Raw genomic sequence first — 15,659 nt, 5'->3', positions numbered from 1 at the left:
AGGCAGAACAGCTCTGTCTTGCAGGCCCTGCGGAAAGATGTCAAGTCCCGCAGGGCACTAGTCTCTTGTGACAGAGCGTTCCAACAGGTTGGGGCCAGTACTGAAAAGGCCCTGGCCCTAGTTGAGACCAATCTAACCACCTTGTGACCTGGGACCTCCAAAATGTTGTCATTTGTGGACCTTAAGGTCCTCCACGGGGCATACCAGGAGGGGCGGTCCCATAGGTACGTTTTCAGCTGTACACAATTATTTTCCATATATGCACCTGTCGGGTTTCCGCCTGCCACCCGCATGTTAAAGGAGCAAAGGTGTCGTTTCCAGGCAGCGCCCCCACAACAATATTTCAAAAGTCTATATAGGGGCTTGTGCACCATTGTTTGGGGTTCTCCTCCCTCCTGCCTGTGGTGAGTGGGGACCCTGTTGAAACAGTTTATTTCCTTTAATAAAGATCAGGCTTACTAGCCGCTTTGCTTTCAATCTACTCTGCTTGGCCTCTGCTTTCTCTGTGACCCATTTGTTGTTGTTGTTGTTTAGTCCTTTAGTCGTGTCCGACTCTTCGTGACCCCCTGGACCAGAGAACGCCAGGCACTCCTGTCTTCCACTGCCTCCCGCAGTTTGGTCAGGCTCATGTTTGTAGCTTCGAGAACACTGTCCAACCATCTCGTCCTCTGTCGTCCCCTTCTCCTTGTGCCCTCCATCTTTCCCAACATCAGGGTCTTTTCCAGGGAGTCTTCTCTTCTCATGAGGTGGCCAAAGTACTGGAGCCTCAGCTTCAGGATCTGTCCTTCCAGTGAGCACTCAGGGCTGATTTCCTTAAGAATGAATACGTTTGATCTTCTTGCAGTCCATGGGACTCTCAAGAGTCTCCTCCAGCACCAGAATTCAAAAGCATCAATTCTTCGGTGATCAGCCTTCTTTATGGTCCAGCTCTCACTTCCATACATCACTACTGGGAAAACCATAGCTTTAACTATACGAACCTTTGTTGGCAAGGAGATGTCTCTTCTTTTTAACTGCGACCCATAGAGATCTCCTATACAGGCTCTAGATACCCCATAAGGGAATTGGACCTATTTTTCTTACAGCATTGGAACATGAAAGCCTCCCACGCCTTTCAGAGACAGTTCGGCAGGTAGACATTCGCCAGGTGCAGCATTATGGAGACCCTTCCAACCAAGCGGTCTCTATTTATAAAGATCTGCATTGCCTTCTCGCCGCCGGCTTCCGCCACTCTCGCCTCTCGCAAGGGGGTGGCTAATCGGGAACCGGAAGTGATGGCTGCGCCAGGAACCATTCTACCTCTTTGGCCTGGATTCGGGAGGCGGCCGCGTTGCCTAGCAACCCATCCCCGACGCTTTGCTTTTAACCCTGTCATCACCCGAACAGAGCCTGCCCCTTAAGGCAGGGGTAGCCAACCCAGGATCATGCTGGCTGGGTGCTGAGGTAGCGCGTGTCATTTTAGAGGGTAGCACTTAATTTTTTTGCAAATTTCCTCGCGTGGGGGGGGGGGGCGGGTCTTGAAAATATTTTTTTTGGGTGTGAGGAATTAAAATCTGCTATTATTTTTGTGATTGGACAACATTTTTTTTTTGCAAGCCTGCAGTTTTGGCACATAAACTGCATTTGGAAAATCAAATAATTTTACCTTCTGAAAATGTCCAGTAATGCTAAACAACAACAACAGCAAATATTAATAAATAATATAACTGAAATTACTTGGCAATCACTTTTAATTTTTTCTATGCAGTTTTACACATCTTTTACTTACCAAGAGTTACCAGAAAAATGCCCATTACATACCCCTCCCCTTTTCCCTTCTCTATACATCTGTTGTGTGCCACATGTCCCCAAGATATACTTGAAAATAAGTATATACTTATGCCAGTGTATACTTTCACTTTAGCCTGTTAAAACAAGGAAGACCTGAGTTTCCCCATAGAACAATGTATTCTTGCCTCTTTGCATTGTGGGAAATCCTCCGTTATTCCCCTACCCCAGGCATAGACAAACTCCGGCCCTCCAGATGTTTAGCACTACAATTCCCACCATCCATAGCTATCAGGACCAGTGGTCAGGGATGATGGGAATTGTAGTCCAATACATCTGGAGGGCCGGAGTTTGCCTATGCCTCCCCTAGCCTGAGATCACTTGGGCAGCTAACCTATGGGGAAGTACCTGAATCTGCCTTTGTTTGCTCAGATGCTCTGCATAGAGCATAGGTAGGCAAACTAAGGCCCAGGGGCCAGATCCAGCCCAATTGCATTCTAAATCTGGCCCACGGACGGTCTGGGAATCAGCGTGTTTTTACATGAGCAGAATGTGTGCTTTTATTTAAAATGCATCTCTGGGTTGTTTGTGGGGCATAGGAATTCATTCATTCCCTCCCCCACAAAATAGTCTGTCCCCCCCCAGAAGATCTGAGGGACAGTGGACCGGCCCCCTGCTGAAAAGGTTTGTTGATCCCTGGCAAAGGGGATGCCTGATTGGCTTCCTGGTTGTCTTTATAAACGCAAATGCTTTGTGTAAAACTGTGTCCGGAACCATGTGAAACTTGCTACATCCTTAGCAATGTCACACCTTGACTTGCCTGCGCCACTGTAACCCTGCCTTACGCGTGCTGTATTTCTGACGTTTGCAAAAGGGGATGTCCTTCTTCATGCCAAAAGGCAAACATTTAAAAACTGTGTTTTTTCTTGGTTCTGGGTCCTTCGCCTCCTGACAAAAGGTGGGGGGGGGGGGCGAGGACTCTGTTGCAACAGAGAATAAAAGATCAGCTTTGCTTTCACTGGATTTCTGCCTCAGGCAGGTGGAAGAAGACCTTGCCTGATTGTTATGGAAATTACGGGGGGGGGCACATCTTTAAAGTTACATATTACAAATATTATGCCTGAATGTATCCTTCCAACTTGACAGCTCAGGGAAGTTACCTAGCTTTAAAATAATATAAAATCATCTCCTTTCCCAGTTTCCTCCATTCCAAAGCTATTTTCCCCTTGAAAAAGGACTCCAGGAAGTTCCCAGAGGTGACAATTGCTGGGCTCATTGTTAGCCAAAGGAAGCCAAATCTCATCACCTGACTGGCCTCAGGCTCCAGACATGCAAAGGAACTTCTATTGTACTTTTGGGTGGTGGGTATTTAAGACATATTTGTCTATGCTAATCTTATACCTGAGTCTTGCCCCGCCATGTCTGTTTATGCTAATCTTGTACCAAGGACTTGTCTGGACATGTTTGCCAAGGTTAACCCCTCCCCTTCGAACTGTATACTGGGATGTGGTGGGAAAGTTTTAAAGGGGTTCAAAATTTGCTCTTTGAACCTATTGCGCAATAAACTTTGGTCTACAGCTATTTGCTCCGGTTGGCTGGACTCCTTCCTTTATTCCGCAGGGACCCGCGGGCTCTGCCCGATGAGCTGGGTGACTGAGCAGCCTCACACCTAGATTTTTCCTTAACACTGATGAAGTCTCTCCCCTCACCAGTTAGGGTCTGTGCAAGCAACAGTGCCCAAATGCTGGGCCAATGAACACAGGTCAGCAGAGAACATCCGTAGCCTACCTTTTTGCAAAACCATGTCACACAAAACGACACCACAAAGCCTCCCACTTCACCAACCCTAATGGAACAGCCAGCAACAATTCTGGTTCTCTCCAGATGGGCATTCTGCTGCCATGACTGGCCAAACACCCGAGAGCTCTTTTTGCCTAGCAGAATCACAGCCAGGATGCTTGGAACAGAACAAGCTGTCTCTGTGCTCACAGCATTTCATTGCAAGCCAAAAGGGGGAAAATATACCCACACGTCCTGCAGCCTGGCCCTCACAGCCTCGCATGGGTGTGGGGCTAAAGATTGAGTACTCGATGGGCACCCAGGTGACACAACTCCTTTCTCACCTGCCTACACACACCTGCTGTGCACCCTGGTCAGAGGACTATGTGCTCCTGTGTGTCTCCTTTTGCTATTCACAGGCTGTTATCCCACAGGTACAGACCCATCCTGCAGACTGTCTTAGGCTGATCACCAGTGAGGCCCACCCCACGGTGAGCAGCAGTGACCAGGATGTTCCTGGCTGTTCTTCCAGGGGTATCTGAATGCTGGCAAGCTCAAGTTGTCACATGGATCAGAAGTTGCTTGTTAATATTTTATTAGAAGAATTTCAGGTACAAAAATAAAGTAACGAAAGAGGAAAAAGGGGAGAGAGGAAGGGGGGGGGGAAATGTGAAAAATTCTATACCTATTGTATGGAAGTTGACGACTGGACAACAAAAAGAGGTTTTTCTATGTGCCCTAACTGTGGCCAAAAGATTGATATTGATTAATTGGAACAATAAAGATAGAATCCCCTTTAATCAATGGATTGATGACATGACAACACTTGCAACAAAGAATGGATTAGTTATATAGACATAGACTTTTCTTTGGATATATTGATATTTGGAACAAGCTTATATAAAATACAGTAGGTTACTAATAATCATGTATTAGAACAATAATAATATCTATATATTTATTTAATAATGTCTAGCAATGTAACTGTGCATACTTACTGTATTTTTCACATGGATCAGACGTTAAGGCTGGGAGAAAAATGCAGGACATTCCTGAAAATTAATTCTGAAAGCTTATAAACATCTCTTGTGTGGACACACACCAGAACAGACAGGTGTTGTGCCCCTGGGAGACTGAGGAAGGGGCCATAGGTTTTTGAAAACAGGAAGTGATCCTGCTTTACCTGTGAGCATGTTCAACCAGAGATTCCTGTAACAACAGCTAGTAGGCAGAACAACTCCAACAGTTGGAGGTGGAAGTTTTGCCACCTAAAAAACCCAGGTGTGTGACTGTTGTTATCCAGTGGAATGCAGTCTGTACATGCTCAGAGGTACAATGGCCATTATTCTTTCCGCACATGCTCAAAAACAGGGTCTGGAACAGGCATAGGCAAACTCCAGCCCTCCAGATGTTTGGGACTACAATTCCCATAATCCCTGGCCACTGGTCCTGTTAACTAGGGGTGATGGGAATTGTAGTCCCAAACATCTGGAGGGCCGGAGTTGGCCTATGCCTGGTCTAGAAGAACCTAGCTCAAATAAAATCCTGGCTCAGACAAGTCTGTTCCAGTGGGCCTTTTTAAAAGCCACAACACTTCTCTATTTCCGGCTCCCGCAACGGCAAGAGTGTGTGGTTCACAGCTGGTTTTCTTCGTGAGCCACACTTCACAAGGTCTCATTAAGCAAACAAACTGTGATTCCTTTTCATACCTGGCCTAATTAATAAACTGTGTGTTCCACTCCCACCTTGCTTTCTGCCACTGTTCTCACTTCAGAAATGATGGGTCAGGAGCAAACTTGGATTTCAGTCCTTAGGAGGACTTGGTGCCACTCAGTCCCTCACGCCCTATTTTTGAATTGACGTCAGAGCCACAGCTGACAGTTATTATTTATATTGTGTCCTTAGTGTACATGGCATTTTTCAGCATAAGAAAAGGAAAAAGGGGGAAAGAAAGGCCAAGGTCCTTGCCCTCAGAAGGTAATAACCTATGCAGGAAGAAGTAAGAGAAGAGGAGACTGGGAGAAATAACAGGATGAATATGAACAGGTGCAGTTATGGGGGACAGACGGAGGTAGACTGGGCCTGGGGAGGTGTCTGAATCTGTGGCCCTCTGGATATTGCTGCCCCATCAGGCTAGACTTTTGGCCATACTGACTGGGGCTGATGGGAGTTGGCATTCAACAACCTATGAAGGGCCACAGGTTTTGAACCCCTGGATTAAAGCAGGATAATAATAATAATAATAATAATAATAATAATAATAATAAATTATTTACACCCCGCCCTTCCCAGTTCAAAAACCAGGCTCAGGGCGGCTAACAACAAATTTAAAACACTTTAAAACACTTAATTATAAAAGCAGCACAAAATACAGTATAAAAACATGAATAACAATAAAATTCAAAAATAAAAAAACAATTAGATAATCCCCAGGGCTAGCTGGCTGAATTAGTCCTACTTGGGCCAGCGAGGAGGCCAGGGGAGAATTAGCTGTGGGGTCTCAGAGCAGGTGATCTTCATAAAAGGGGAGGGGGAGGGAAGAGAAGGGAAATAAAAGACCAGGCTGAATTCAAATTAAAGGCCAGGTGGAATAGCTCTGTCTTACAGGCCCAACGGAAGGAGGTTAAATCCTGAAGGGCCCTAGTCTCATGGGACAGAGCATTCCACCAGGTCGGAGCCATCACTGAAAAGGCCCTGGCCCTGGTGGAGAACCTGTGGCTCTTCAGCTTTGTTGGACTCCCATCAGCCTCAGCCAGCATGACCAATGATTAACAACAGCTACTACTTTATCCCCTGTTATTTACCAGCAAGTCTCAGGGTTGGCTACAACAATTCAGAATTAAAAACAGTGGAAACAGTTAGTCACAGGAATAGGGCGTGTCCTGAAAACACACATCTCGGGAGTCAAAGGCCAACGTGTGTTTCTTCAGAGAGCCAGTGTGGTGTAGTGGTTAAGAGTGGTGGACTCGTAATCTGGTGAACCGGGTTTGCTTCCCCGCTCCTCCACATACAGCTGCTGGGTGACCTTGGGCTAGTCACACTTCTCTGAAGTCTCTCAGTCCCACTCACCTCACAGAGTGTTTGTTGTGGGGGAGGAAGGGAAAGGAGAATGTTAGCCGCTTTGAGATTCCTTCGGGTAGTGATAAAGCAGGATATCAAATCCACTCTTCTTCTTCTTCTTCTTCTTCTTCTTCTTCTTCTTCTTCTTCTTCAGTATCTGCTGAAAGCTATGAAGGTACCAGATGCACCTCTGTGGGGAGGGAATTCCTCGACTTAGGAGCTGCCACAAAGAAAGCCCTCTCCCAGGCCACCACCCCAAACTTCTGAGGGTGGTGGGGACCCCTCTGCTGATCTTAACATCTGGGAGGGTCTGTAGAGAAGGAGGCGTTCTTTCATATATTTGGGGCCTAAGTCATTTAGAGCTTTAAGCACAAACGTGAGCACCTGGAATTAGGCCCAGAAACACATTGACAACCAACACAGCTGTTTTAGAACAGGGGTTATATGTGCTCAGAAGGCAACTCCAGCCAGTAATCCAGCTGCTGCATTTTGGACCAGTTGATGTTCCCAAGTCATCTTCAAGGGCAGCCCCACAGAGTGCAATAATCCAGGCTGGAAGTTTCCGGAGCATGGAGTACCATGGCCAGGTCACCTCTGCCCCAAAGGGGCTGTCACTCATGTACCAGCTGCAGTTGGAAATAGGCACCCCTGGGTCTCAAGGCCACCTGGGTCTCAAGTGACAATGTTGAATCCAGGGGTAACCCCCCCCCCCGTCTTTGAACTTTCTCCTTCCAGGGGAGTACAACCCTGTCCAGAACGAGGCTGTCTTCCCACCTCCTGGACTCGAGAACTTGGAAAACCATTGTCTCTTCAAGATTTAGCTTGAACCCATCACTACCTCCAAGCACCTGTCTAGCACCTATGCCACCTCTCCTGATTTAGATGGAAAAGATAGAGCTGGGTGTCATCTCTATATCAGTGGTACTTCACTCCAAAACGCCTAATGACAGCCCCCAGTGGCTTCATCTACATCAGCCTTTCTCAACCTGTGGGTCCCCAGATGTTGTTGAACTATAACTCCCATCACCCCTAGCTAGCAAGGCCAGAGCTCAGGGATGATGGGAGTTGTAGTCCAACAACATCTGGGGACCCACAGGTTGAGAACCGCTGATCTAAATGATAAACAGCGTGGTGGAATCCTGTAGGACACCACTGGCAAGCTTTCAAGGTAACACACAGTGGTCTCCTTTGGTGTTGCATCTTTGGGGTCAACCCACCGCTTGACAACAGCAGACCTATCAATAATTTCTGCAACCTCCACCTCACATAGTTGTCATTGGCCAGAAATTGCTTTTTGGGGAAAGAGACACTGATGAAAGTATGTGTGTGGAGGGGAAAGTATCAGGGATGAGATGAAACACCACTGCGGTGGCAGGGACTGGTTATGAAGTCCCAGGATGAGAGAGCAAAAGGATGTATCATGCATTTCACCATCATCCTGTACCTTAATGTCAAACCACATACAGCAGTCCCTGCAATCATATAGAACACATTCTTTTAACATATCAAGGGCATGCTGGATTATGTTTTAAAATAAAGGTTGGGTTTCAAGTCCTCATTGTTGCAGACTACAAAAAAAAATCTAAACTTGAAAATGTGCACCACTGACTGACCCTGTAGCAGTGACATTGCTACAATCACAGATCAGGTGCCATTCTGGTCAGTATTCAGACATGTTCCTTCATTTGCAGGGCCCTGAAAGAGCCTATGCTCTCGGATATTGAAGACCTGCAGAGCAATAGAAACCTGTAGTTGCATCCCTACAAAATATCCTCTTTTGTGACTCCAACGTTTAACAGTTCACTCCTAAAGTGAGAAGCAGTGAAGGCAAGAAAAAAAAAGCTGGCAAAGTTCTATGCTGGGCTCATTGCCCAGTGAGAGTGGGGCTGGGTTGCCAAATCTGTAGGAGGCGGCCTTGTGTGGGTGTCTTAGGAAGGCTGTTTGGACAGAGAGTATAACGGAGTGACAGTCTGGATCTCTCTTTCTATCACACATGCAAATCCGCATACACAGATATCAGTCAAGCTCGGAAGCTGAAGAATAGTCAGATTCAAAAACTGACACAGATACTGAGACATCTGCTGGGTTACAGAAGGAGTGCTGGGAGCCAGGACGTTTGGTTCTGTCCCCAGATCTGGATGGGAGAGCAGCTCAGTTGCTAGATCATAAGGGGGTTGTGATCAGGACAGATCAAAGCTGCAAGAACAGTTACTTTGGTTCCAGGACTTTGTGCTCCCCAGCAAACTGAGTACGGGAATAGATAGCCAGAACAAAGAGGAAGATGTGTCAGGGTTCAAGGTATCCCTCCATGGCTGGGATAGAGAGGTGAGAAAACTTCAGGACCTAGGACAGAGTCACAGGTAAGGTTTGATTTCTGCTATATGAAAAATAGGGGTGTGATAATTTGCCTGACTGGCTTGAAAGAAATGGGATCAAGGGGCAACCAATTAAGTTTCTCAAGTCTTTTGTAGCTGAAGGTGTCTTGGCACCATAAAAATTGAAGGCAAATAAGCAATATGCATATTTTGCTGAGCCAACTTGACATTTTAAAAAATGATCCAGAATTTCAAATGGAATTAAAATGCAACATTCTTTTACTATAATGCTGTTACAGTGGGTCTGAACCCAAATAAGCTCTTGAAAGTTTGTGTTTTAATAAGATATCGTTTCATCTATCCCATGTGTCTCAGATCTTTTGCACATGCTTCCTTCTTCACTAGACGGTGTCCATTATTATGGGTATTGAGGTGGGTGAAAGGGTTAAACCCTAAGCAGGACACACAGCTTGCTGCTTACGGTTAAGGTTACTATTTCTCAGCCTAAACCTACTTCTCAGGGTTGTTGTGCATGAATTGAGAGGACAAAACTATATTTAAGCACACTCTGAACCACTGGGATGAAGCAAGAAATAAATTGTTTATTTCACAATTCACATTGATGTCCCTGGTGCCTTACTGACCCAATGTTGTGCAGTGATTAGAATGTCAGACTGGGATTGGGGACCTGCAGGTTCAATCCTCACTCAGCCATAAAGCTCCCTGGGTGGTGATCTTGGGCCAGTCACTCTCTCTCTCAGCCAGCCCAGCTCTCAGGGGTGGCTGTCCTGAAGTGAAAATGGAAAGGGAGAACGTTGCATGCCCCCTTGAGCTTTTCAGAGAAAAGGTGGGATATAGATGTTATTAAGTAAGAAAGCACCTGGAATTAACTTACGGAGAAATGTATTTCCTTTTAAAGATCCCTGTTCCACGGAGCTTACGATGAGCACTTCTACACGGGGTGAACTAAGAGTGGGAGAAGCAGAGGAGAAAAATGGGAGGAGCAAGGGCAACAGGGCATACATTTTCTCTCTTCAGAGCAGTTGCATATTACCAGTGGCAGGGCGTGGGGGGTGCAGGGGGGGCCGGCCGCACCAGGCGCAACATCTGGGGGGGCACTCGCTCGCACTCGCAGCTCTCTGCCCCTACCTGGCTCACTCACTCAGAGTGAGAGCTAGGGGGCGCAAATTACTTCCCTTGCCCCGGGTGCTGACAACCCACGCTACGCCACTGCATATTACTTTACTTTAATGGCAACTAATTAGTCCCTGGTTAATTCTCATGCTGCAATTGCACCATGTCTACTTCCTGCAAGGAACTGCCACCCCACGATTCCTTGCCAACAGTAATGGAACTCTGTACAATAATTACTCTAATTGCCAGGACTGTTGCAGTTTATGGTAGGCACAATCTGACCGTCAGTCTTGCATGACTTTCTTTTATTCACATACCAATTGTTCATCAGTATGTTTTGGATTTACAAAGCCAGTGTGAAAGTTCCATCTCTCTCGTGATTAAGTTCTGTAAATCTCGGTCAAATTATCCTTAATATGCACAGTTGCTCAGATACTGTATTCATAAACAGAAAGGGGGGAAATAGTTTCAGTTAAAGTCACAATCAGTGGTCATAGTTGCATAGCTACAGGGAAGTCTTGTGCATGTCTACTCAGAGTAAGCAATCCATGGGAGCTTACTATCTAGGTACCGTATTTTTCGCCCCATAGGACACACCGGCCCATAGGACGCACCAAGTTTTTTTGGGGGGAAATAAAGAAAAAAAAAATTATTCCCCCCCCAGGCGCTTGTGGGGCCAGCAGCGGGGAGAAGCACTCTTCTCCCCGCCGCCCGCCTGCAGATCAGGTCCGGGGAAAGCGGGAGGACGCGCTGTGCCTCCCAGCTGTCCCCGGAGCTTGCGGGGCAGGCAGCGGGGAGAAGCGCTCTTCTCCCCGCCGCCCGCCTGCAGACCAGGTCCCCGGAGCTTGCGGGGCTGGCGGCCGGGAGAAGCACGCGTCTCCCTGCCGTCAGCCTCCAAACCACATCGGGAGACAGCGGGATGGCGGCGTTCCACCTCCCCGCTGTCCCCCGACCTTGTGGGACTGGCGCTGCGGCTCTCCTGAAGCCTGGGGAGCGAGAGGGGTCGGTGCGCACCGACCCCTCTCGCTCTCCAGGCTTCAGCGAAAGCCTGCATTTGCCCCATAGGACGCACACGCATTTCCCCTTCATTTTTGGAGGGGAAAATGTGCATCCTATAGGGCGAAAAATACGGTAACTGTTTCTAAGATTGCATCCACAGGTAGAAACCTGCCCTCTTGCTTAGGAAGAGTCTTAAGAACCTGAGAAGTGTTGAGATTACTGTATCAGGGACTGTATCAATCATTAATAGTGACAAAGTGCTAGTGCAAATATACTGGCGCTCACTTATTTGAGCAGAAAAAGCAGGTGTAGTGTTGTCTAGCCTCAACTATACAGTGGACAGATCAAGAGTTAGAGCAAAGGAAGTTTGGCAACGATCCCTTTTGGTAAAATTGGTTTGCATTTGGCAGCATTCCAATAGTTGAAAGGGTGAAGTGACCCTATCCATGATCTGCTGAAAAAACCTGGCCAGTGAGAGAGACTTAACCGTGCCCAACAGCTGAATTCAGAGGAAGTGGAGCTCAACTGCCAAAGCACCAGGGGCTGTATGGGTGCAAGGATTTGCTGGAAGACTGGAACAGCCACCACTAGGTTCTGAAGTGAAAAAAATTATGGCAGAGAATGGATTAAATGCATTCTGTCTCTCCCTAAAATTTAGTATTTTTGTGATTCTTCTTGAGTATGCAGATAAGCCTCTCCTTATCTGACTCCATTATGCTGAAGGAATTCAAACATCACCATCCCTTTGGAAGACTCTAAGCATGGGAGATTTGCAGGGTGTAGTCTAGAGTGTGTCAGGCTGCATTTGCTTTCACCTCTCATGTATTTCTGCAACAAGACTGGAGCCTGTTGGAAGGAGAGCAATGATCTGGGGTTGTTGTTGTTTAATTAGTGTTGGTCAGAAAATCATGAACCCACAATCTTGTATGATAAATGAGCATTATTTCCTACTGCATGGATGCACTTTGTACATGTGATCTATGTGTAATGTTTTCCTTACACAGGCGTGATATCTGTACAGGAATTAATGTGTGAGGAAAAAGTCCACAAAGATATCAGCCTGGGCAGTCTTCCTGAAGAGGCATTTGTGATTGCCTGTAGAAGTAGCAGCCAAACTTCCTTAGCCTACACGAAACAACATATATATATGTATATTGCACAAGTTGCAAACCACCGTGGGAATAATTCGTTTTGAACAGCAGGTAATAAATGTCTTAAATGCAACATACGAAAAATGTGTGCATGGACAGGATAAGGCCCTCAATAGCTACAAGTTGCGATGGCTCTATACTCCCTCCAAGTCCCAGTCACAGGGGAATAATTGCAAAGAGGACTATTGTACCCATCTCCTGCTTGTGCTACCCTCCGCCAAAAAAGGCCTCTGATTGCTGGACTAGACAGGTGTTTGATCTCACCCAGCACAGCTCATCTTTTGTCCTACAATATAAGAAAAGCACAAAGCTATAGAAATATATTTGTTTTCCTTGGGGGCAGGGGTCTCTCATGCCTATGCGACCATGGACTTCCCAAGAGCCCAAGACATTAATGAGTTGTCTGCCAAACTTTCTGGAGAGCCAAATCAAACTTTTGAGAAAAAGCACATACTATATAGTCCACAAGGGGCAGCGCCACTTCAGAATGCAAGTGGGTGGAATTGTATGTATGAATGCTCCCTGCACATTAAAAAAAAATCTCTCCAACCCACAGAAAACTGGCTTAAGAAAGAACCTGATGGGCCAAGGAAGAAACACTACTAACTGTTAAGAGGATCTCCTCTCTCTTCCCACCCTTCCCCCAGCCCCACTGCCCTCCTCTCCAGAGCTACCACAATGTGCCCTTCTGCTCCAGTTATCGTCATGGCTTTTACCATCCTCCTGTGTCAAGGAATCTGTGCTCAGGAGTTCCCTGTTCACACTCAACAGCATCATCATGACCAGTACTGGTACCAAACCACAGGAGATCAAGTCCCAGTGATCAGTGAGTCAATTTTCTTTTGGAGAAGGGGTTTTGGATATGCAAGAAGAAAAATGTACCCACTCTCTGTCTTGTGATTAGGACGCTAGATTTGGGTCTTTGGCTTGCTTTCAGTTCCATCACATCTACTCGGAAAAGAGAGGCAAGCTATACATTGCCCATTTTACACCGCTGTATTTTACTTGCTGAAGTCCCAATTATTTCATGCACGCACCATTACACCACCTGCATTTTTCCTGTACATTCTCAACTTTCAAAGCGTGATTGAGCAAGACCTTCAGTTAGGAAGGCAAACCGTTGATGGAGTCTTTGTGAGTCCCCCAGGCCAGAACAGTGCGTGCTGAAACTCCGCACAAGGGCAGCACCACACAAAATATGGTGTTGGAAGATTTCAGGCAGCCAACACTCATGATGTGATAGGGGCAGGCATTACAATATATATGTGACAGTCTAATGCCAATAAGGGAAACAAAGCTTGGGGAAAGGTTAGGAGCTGGGACTCTCACAGACCAAAGCTATAGCCGATGAGAAAGGAGTGTGCAGGACTTTGCTGTGGTTTCTCAAAGGGAGCTCTTGATGGCTCCCACCTCAGGTCTTTGTTTCCTCCCTGCTCCAGGTGGCGGCACCTGCAAGGTGATTGCTATCCGCCGCTGCTGTAACCGCAACCACATCGAGGAGAGGTCCCAAACCATCCAGTGCTCCTGTCTCCCGGGGAAAGTGGCTGGGACAACCCGTGGCAAACCTTCTTGCGTGGATAGTAAGTGCTTGGAGCCAAGGCCTCTCCCCATTTCCAGAGGGAGGGAAGTCCAGGGGGACCAAGGAACATGCAAGGAACCAAACACCTGGGGCCTTGGAGAGGGGAGAGAATAGGAAAGTGATTGGAGGCAGGATGGGGAAGGGCTATTGTCTTTTAACTGGAAAGAGGCCAGAATGTTGGAGGGAATGATGGTGAAGCGAGAGAATTCAGGGACGGAAGATGAAAGGGGTTGATCACTGCAGTCCCCTTTCTGAGCGGTCAAAGTAAGGGGAAATAACAAACATTAGCTGTGTAGAGGATGCCTTGGGCAAAGTGCAAGGGAATGGATTGGTGAAAGTGGTAACCCAGCCCTTCAAGCCTATGGGATTTACTGCACTTTTTAAATTTTTATAATGCAATCTGCCTTGAATCTTTGGGGCAGAGCAAGATGCAAACCTTAGAACAGCCAGGCAAGTCAATCTTTTTGGTCTGTGGCTCAGGAGGACGTTGGGAGGCTCAGAGCTGCTCCTGACCTATAGCTTGCCTGTCCTAAAGCGTTTGCATGGATAGGAGAGGCTGTCCACTTTGGAACACGCGGTGGCAGAGACAGATCCTTATTTCTACTCTGCAGCTTCCATTGTAACTGGAAAGTGGTGGTGTGACATGGAGCCCTGCCAGATTGAAGAGGAGTGCAAAGCGCTGCCTGACAATTCCGGCTGGATGTGCTCACTAGGAAACCGTGTCAAAACCACCAAGGTACTAGTCCCTTAACATTCCCCACAAGAGGTGAAGCCTACAAAGGGCAAATGTGTACCAAGCCTCCTTTTCCACTTCCCAGCTGCTACCCTTGTCTTGCTTTCCATTTTGTTTTTTAAGCAGGTCCTGTCGATAAGGCTCACCTCCTTCCTCCATTTGACAAGTTGTCTTGTTTTCCCTTTCAGATCCACCCCAGGTATTGAGATCTGCAACGCCAAAGGATTCACCTCCCAAATGAATACGACAGATACCTGGTGATGGCCAAAGGACTTTGCTACAAATGCTAGTACCTTGCACAGCCACAGGACCAAATATCACAAAGGAAGCTACACTGCTCAATTAGCTGCGATGGGGAAGATCAAGTGGCCGGGGAGAGCAGGTGCTGGTACCCAGATTGGGCTTTGGTGCCTTTTCCAACGGTTGCTGCCGTCCTTGGCTAGGAATGGGATCAAAGACCTTTTCGCCTTTATCGGAGCAAAGGCTAAAATCTGTTTCCCTGGATTAATAGCAATGCAGCATGTCAGCTTAGACTCCTTCTGTACCTCCTCAATGCAACTTGCACAGTTAACTCCTCCCCTCCTTCGCTCCCTTTTGGCAGATGTCTAATTAAACTCTCCGGGACAGAAGCCATAGAGCCAGTTTGTATTTACACCTGTAACAGATAACACATACCATCTTTCTTTGAAAATATCTTAAAACACGAGGAAGCCAAAGAGAAGGGGATTTGCAGTCCGAAAAGTGTGCTATAAAGAGGTCTGGTTTTATATGTAAAGATGCACTCAGTTTTAATGAGCATCATAGCAAATTATTGATATATATATATATATAAAATAGGGTTTTTTCCGACATGTTAGTAGGCTTTTGTATAAAAATGGAAGTGCATGGACCCAGCATTAAAAACATATAAAACGGCAATCACCATTCATTTTCAAGGATCAGAAATGTTTGGCTCAGATGTGGAGGGTTATGTCAACCTGGATCCCAGGAGAGCCTCAGATCCTTCTGCATCCCACAATTAAAAGGGTTGTTTCTTCATGCTGGGTGGAAACTTCAGGCAGATCAGAAGCTCTAAGTCCATCTCTGGCTCTCCAACCTGTCTTCGTTTGAAACGTTCAAGATGGTGGAGGTCGGTGCATCAC

General features: G+C 46.8%; 1 protein-coding gene across 1 annotated transcript; it reads left to right on the top strand.

Moving 5' to 3' along the window:
* Positions 1-8,301: 8,301 nt before the first annotated feature.
* On the top strand, positions 8,302-15,435 carry LOC307206767 (chemokine-like protein TAFA-1). Its single transcript, XM_079960178.1, has 5 exons — positions 8,302-8,966; positions 12,853-13,031; positions 13,645-13,785; positions 14,396-14,520; positions 14,706-15,435. The coding sequence occupies exons 2-5, from the start codon at positions 12,884-12,886 to the stop codon at positions 14,721-14,723; spliced, it is 432 nt and encodes a 143-aa protein (XP_079816304.1). The 5' UTR covers positions 8,302-8,966; positions 12,853-12,883; the 3' UTR covers positions 14,724-15,435.
* The last annotated feature ends 224 nt before the right edge of the window (positions 15,436-15,659 follow it).

The sequence above is a fragment of the Podarcis cretensis genome (genome assembly GCF_951804945.1).
Source record: "Podarcis cretensis genome assembly, chromosome: 17".
Lineage (NCBI taxonomy): Eukaryota > Metazoa > Chordata > Lepidosauria > Squamata > Lacertidae > Podarcis > Podarcis cretensis.
This window is presented reverse-complemented; position numbering and strand designations above follow the sequence as displayed.

What these genes read in the sequence shown, in the direction of transcription:
- LOC307206767 (XM_079960178.1), top strand. Translation starts at nt 12,884, where the DNA reads ATGTGCCCTTCTGCTCCAGTTATCGTCATGGCTTTTACCATCCTCCTG. An exon ending in AGATCAAGTCCCAGTGATCA is followed by an intron (nt 13,032 to 13,644) that starts GTGAGTCAATTT and finishes TCCCTGCTCCAG; the next exon opens with GTGGCGGCACCTGCAAGGTG. An exon ending in CAAACCTTCTTGCGTGGATA is followed by an intron (nt 13,786 to 14,395) that starts GTAAGTGCTTGG and finishes TCTACTCTGCAG; the next exon opens with CTTCCATTGTAACTGGAAAG.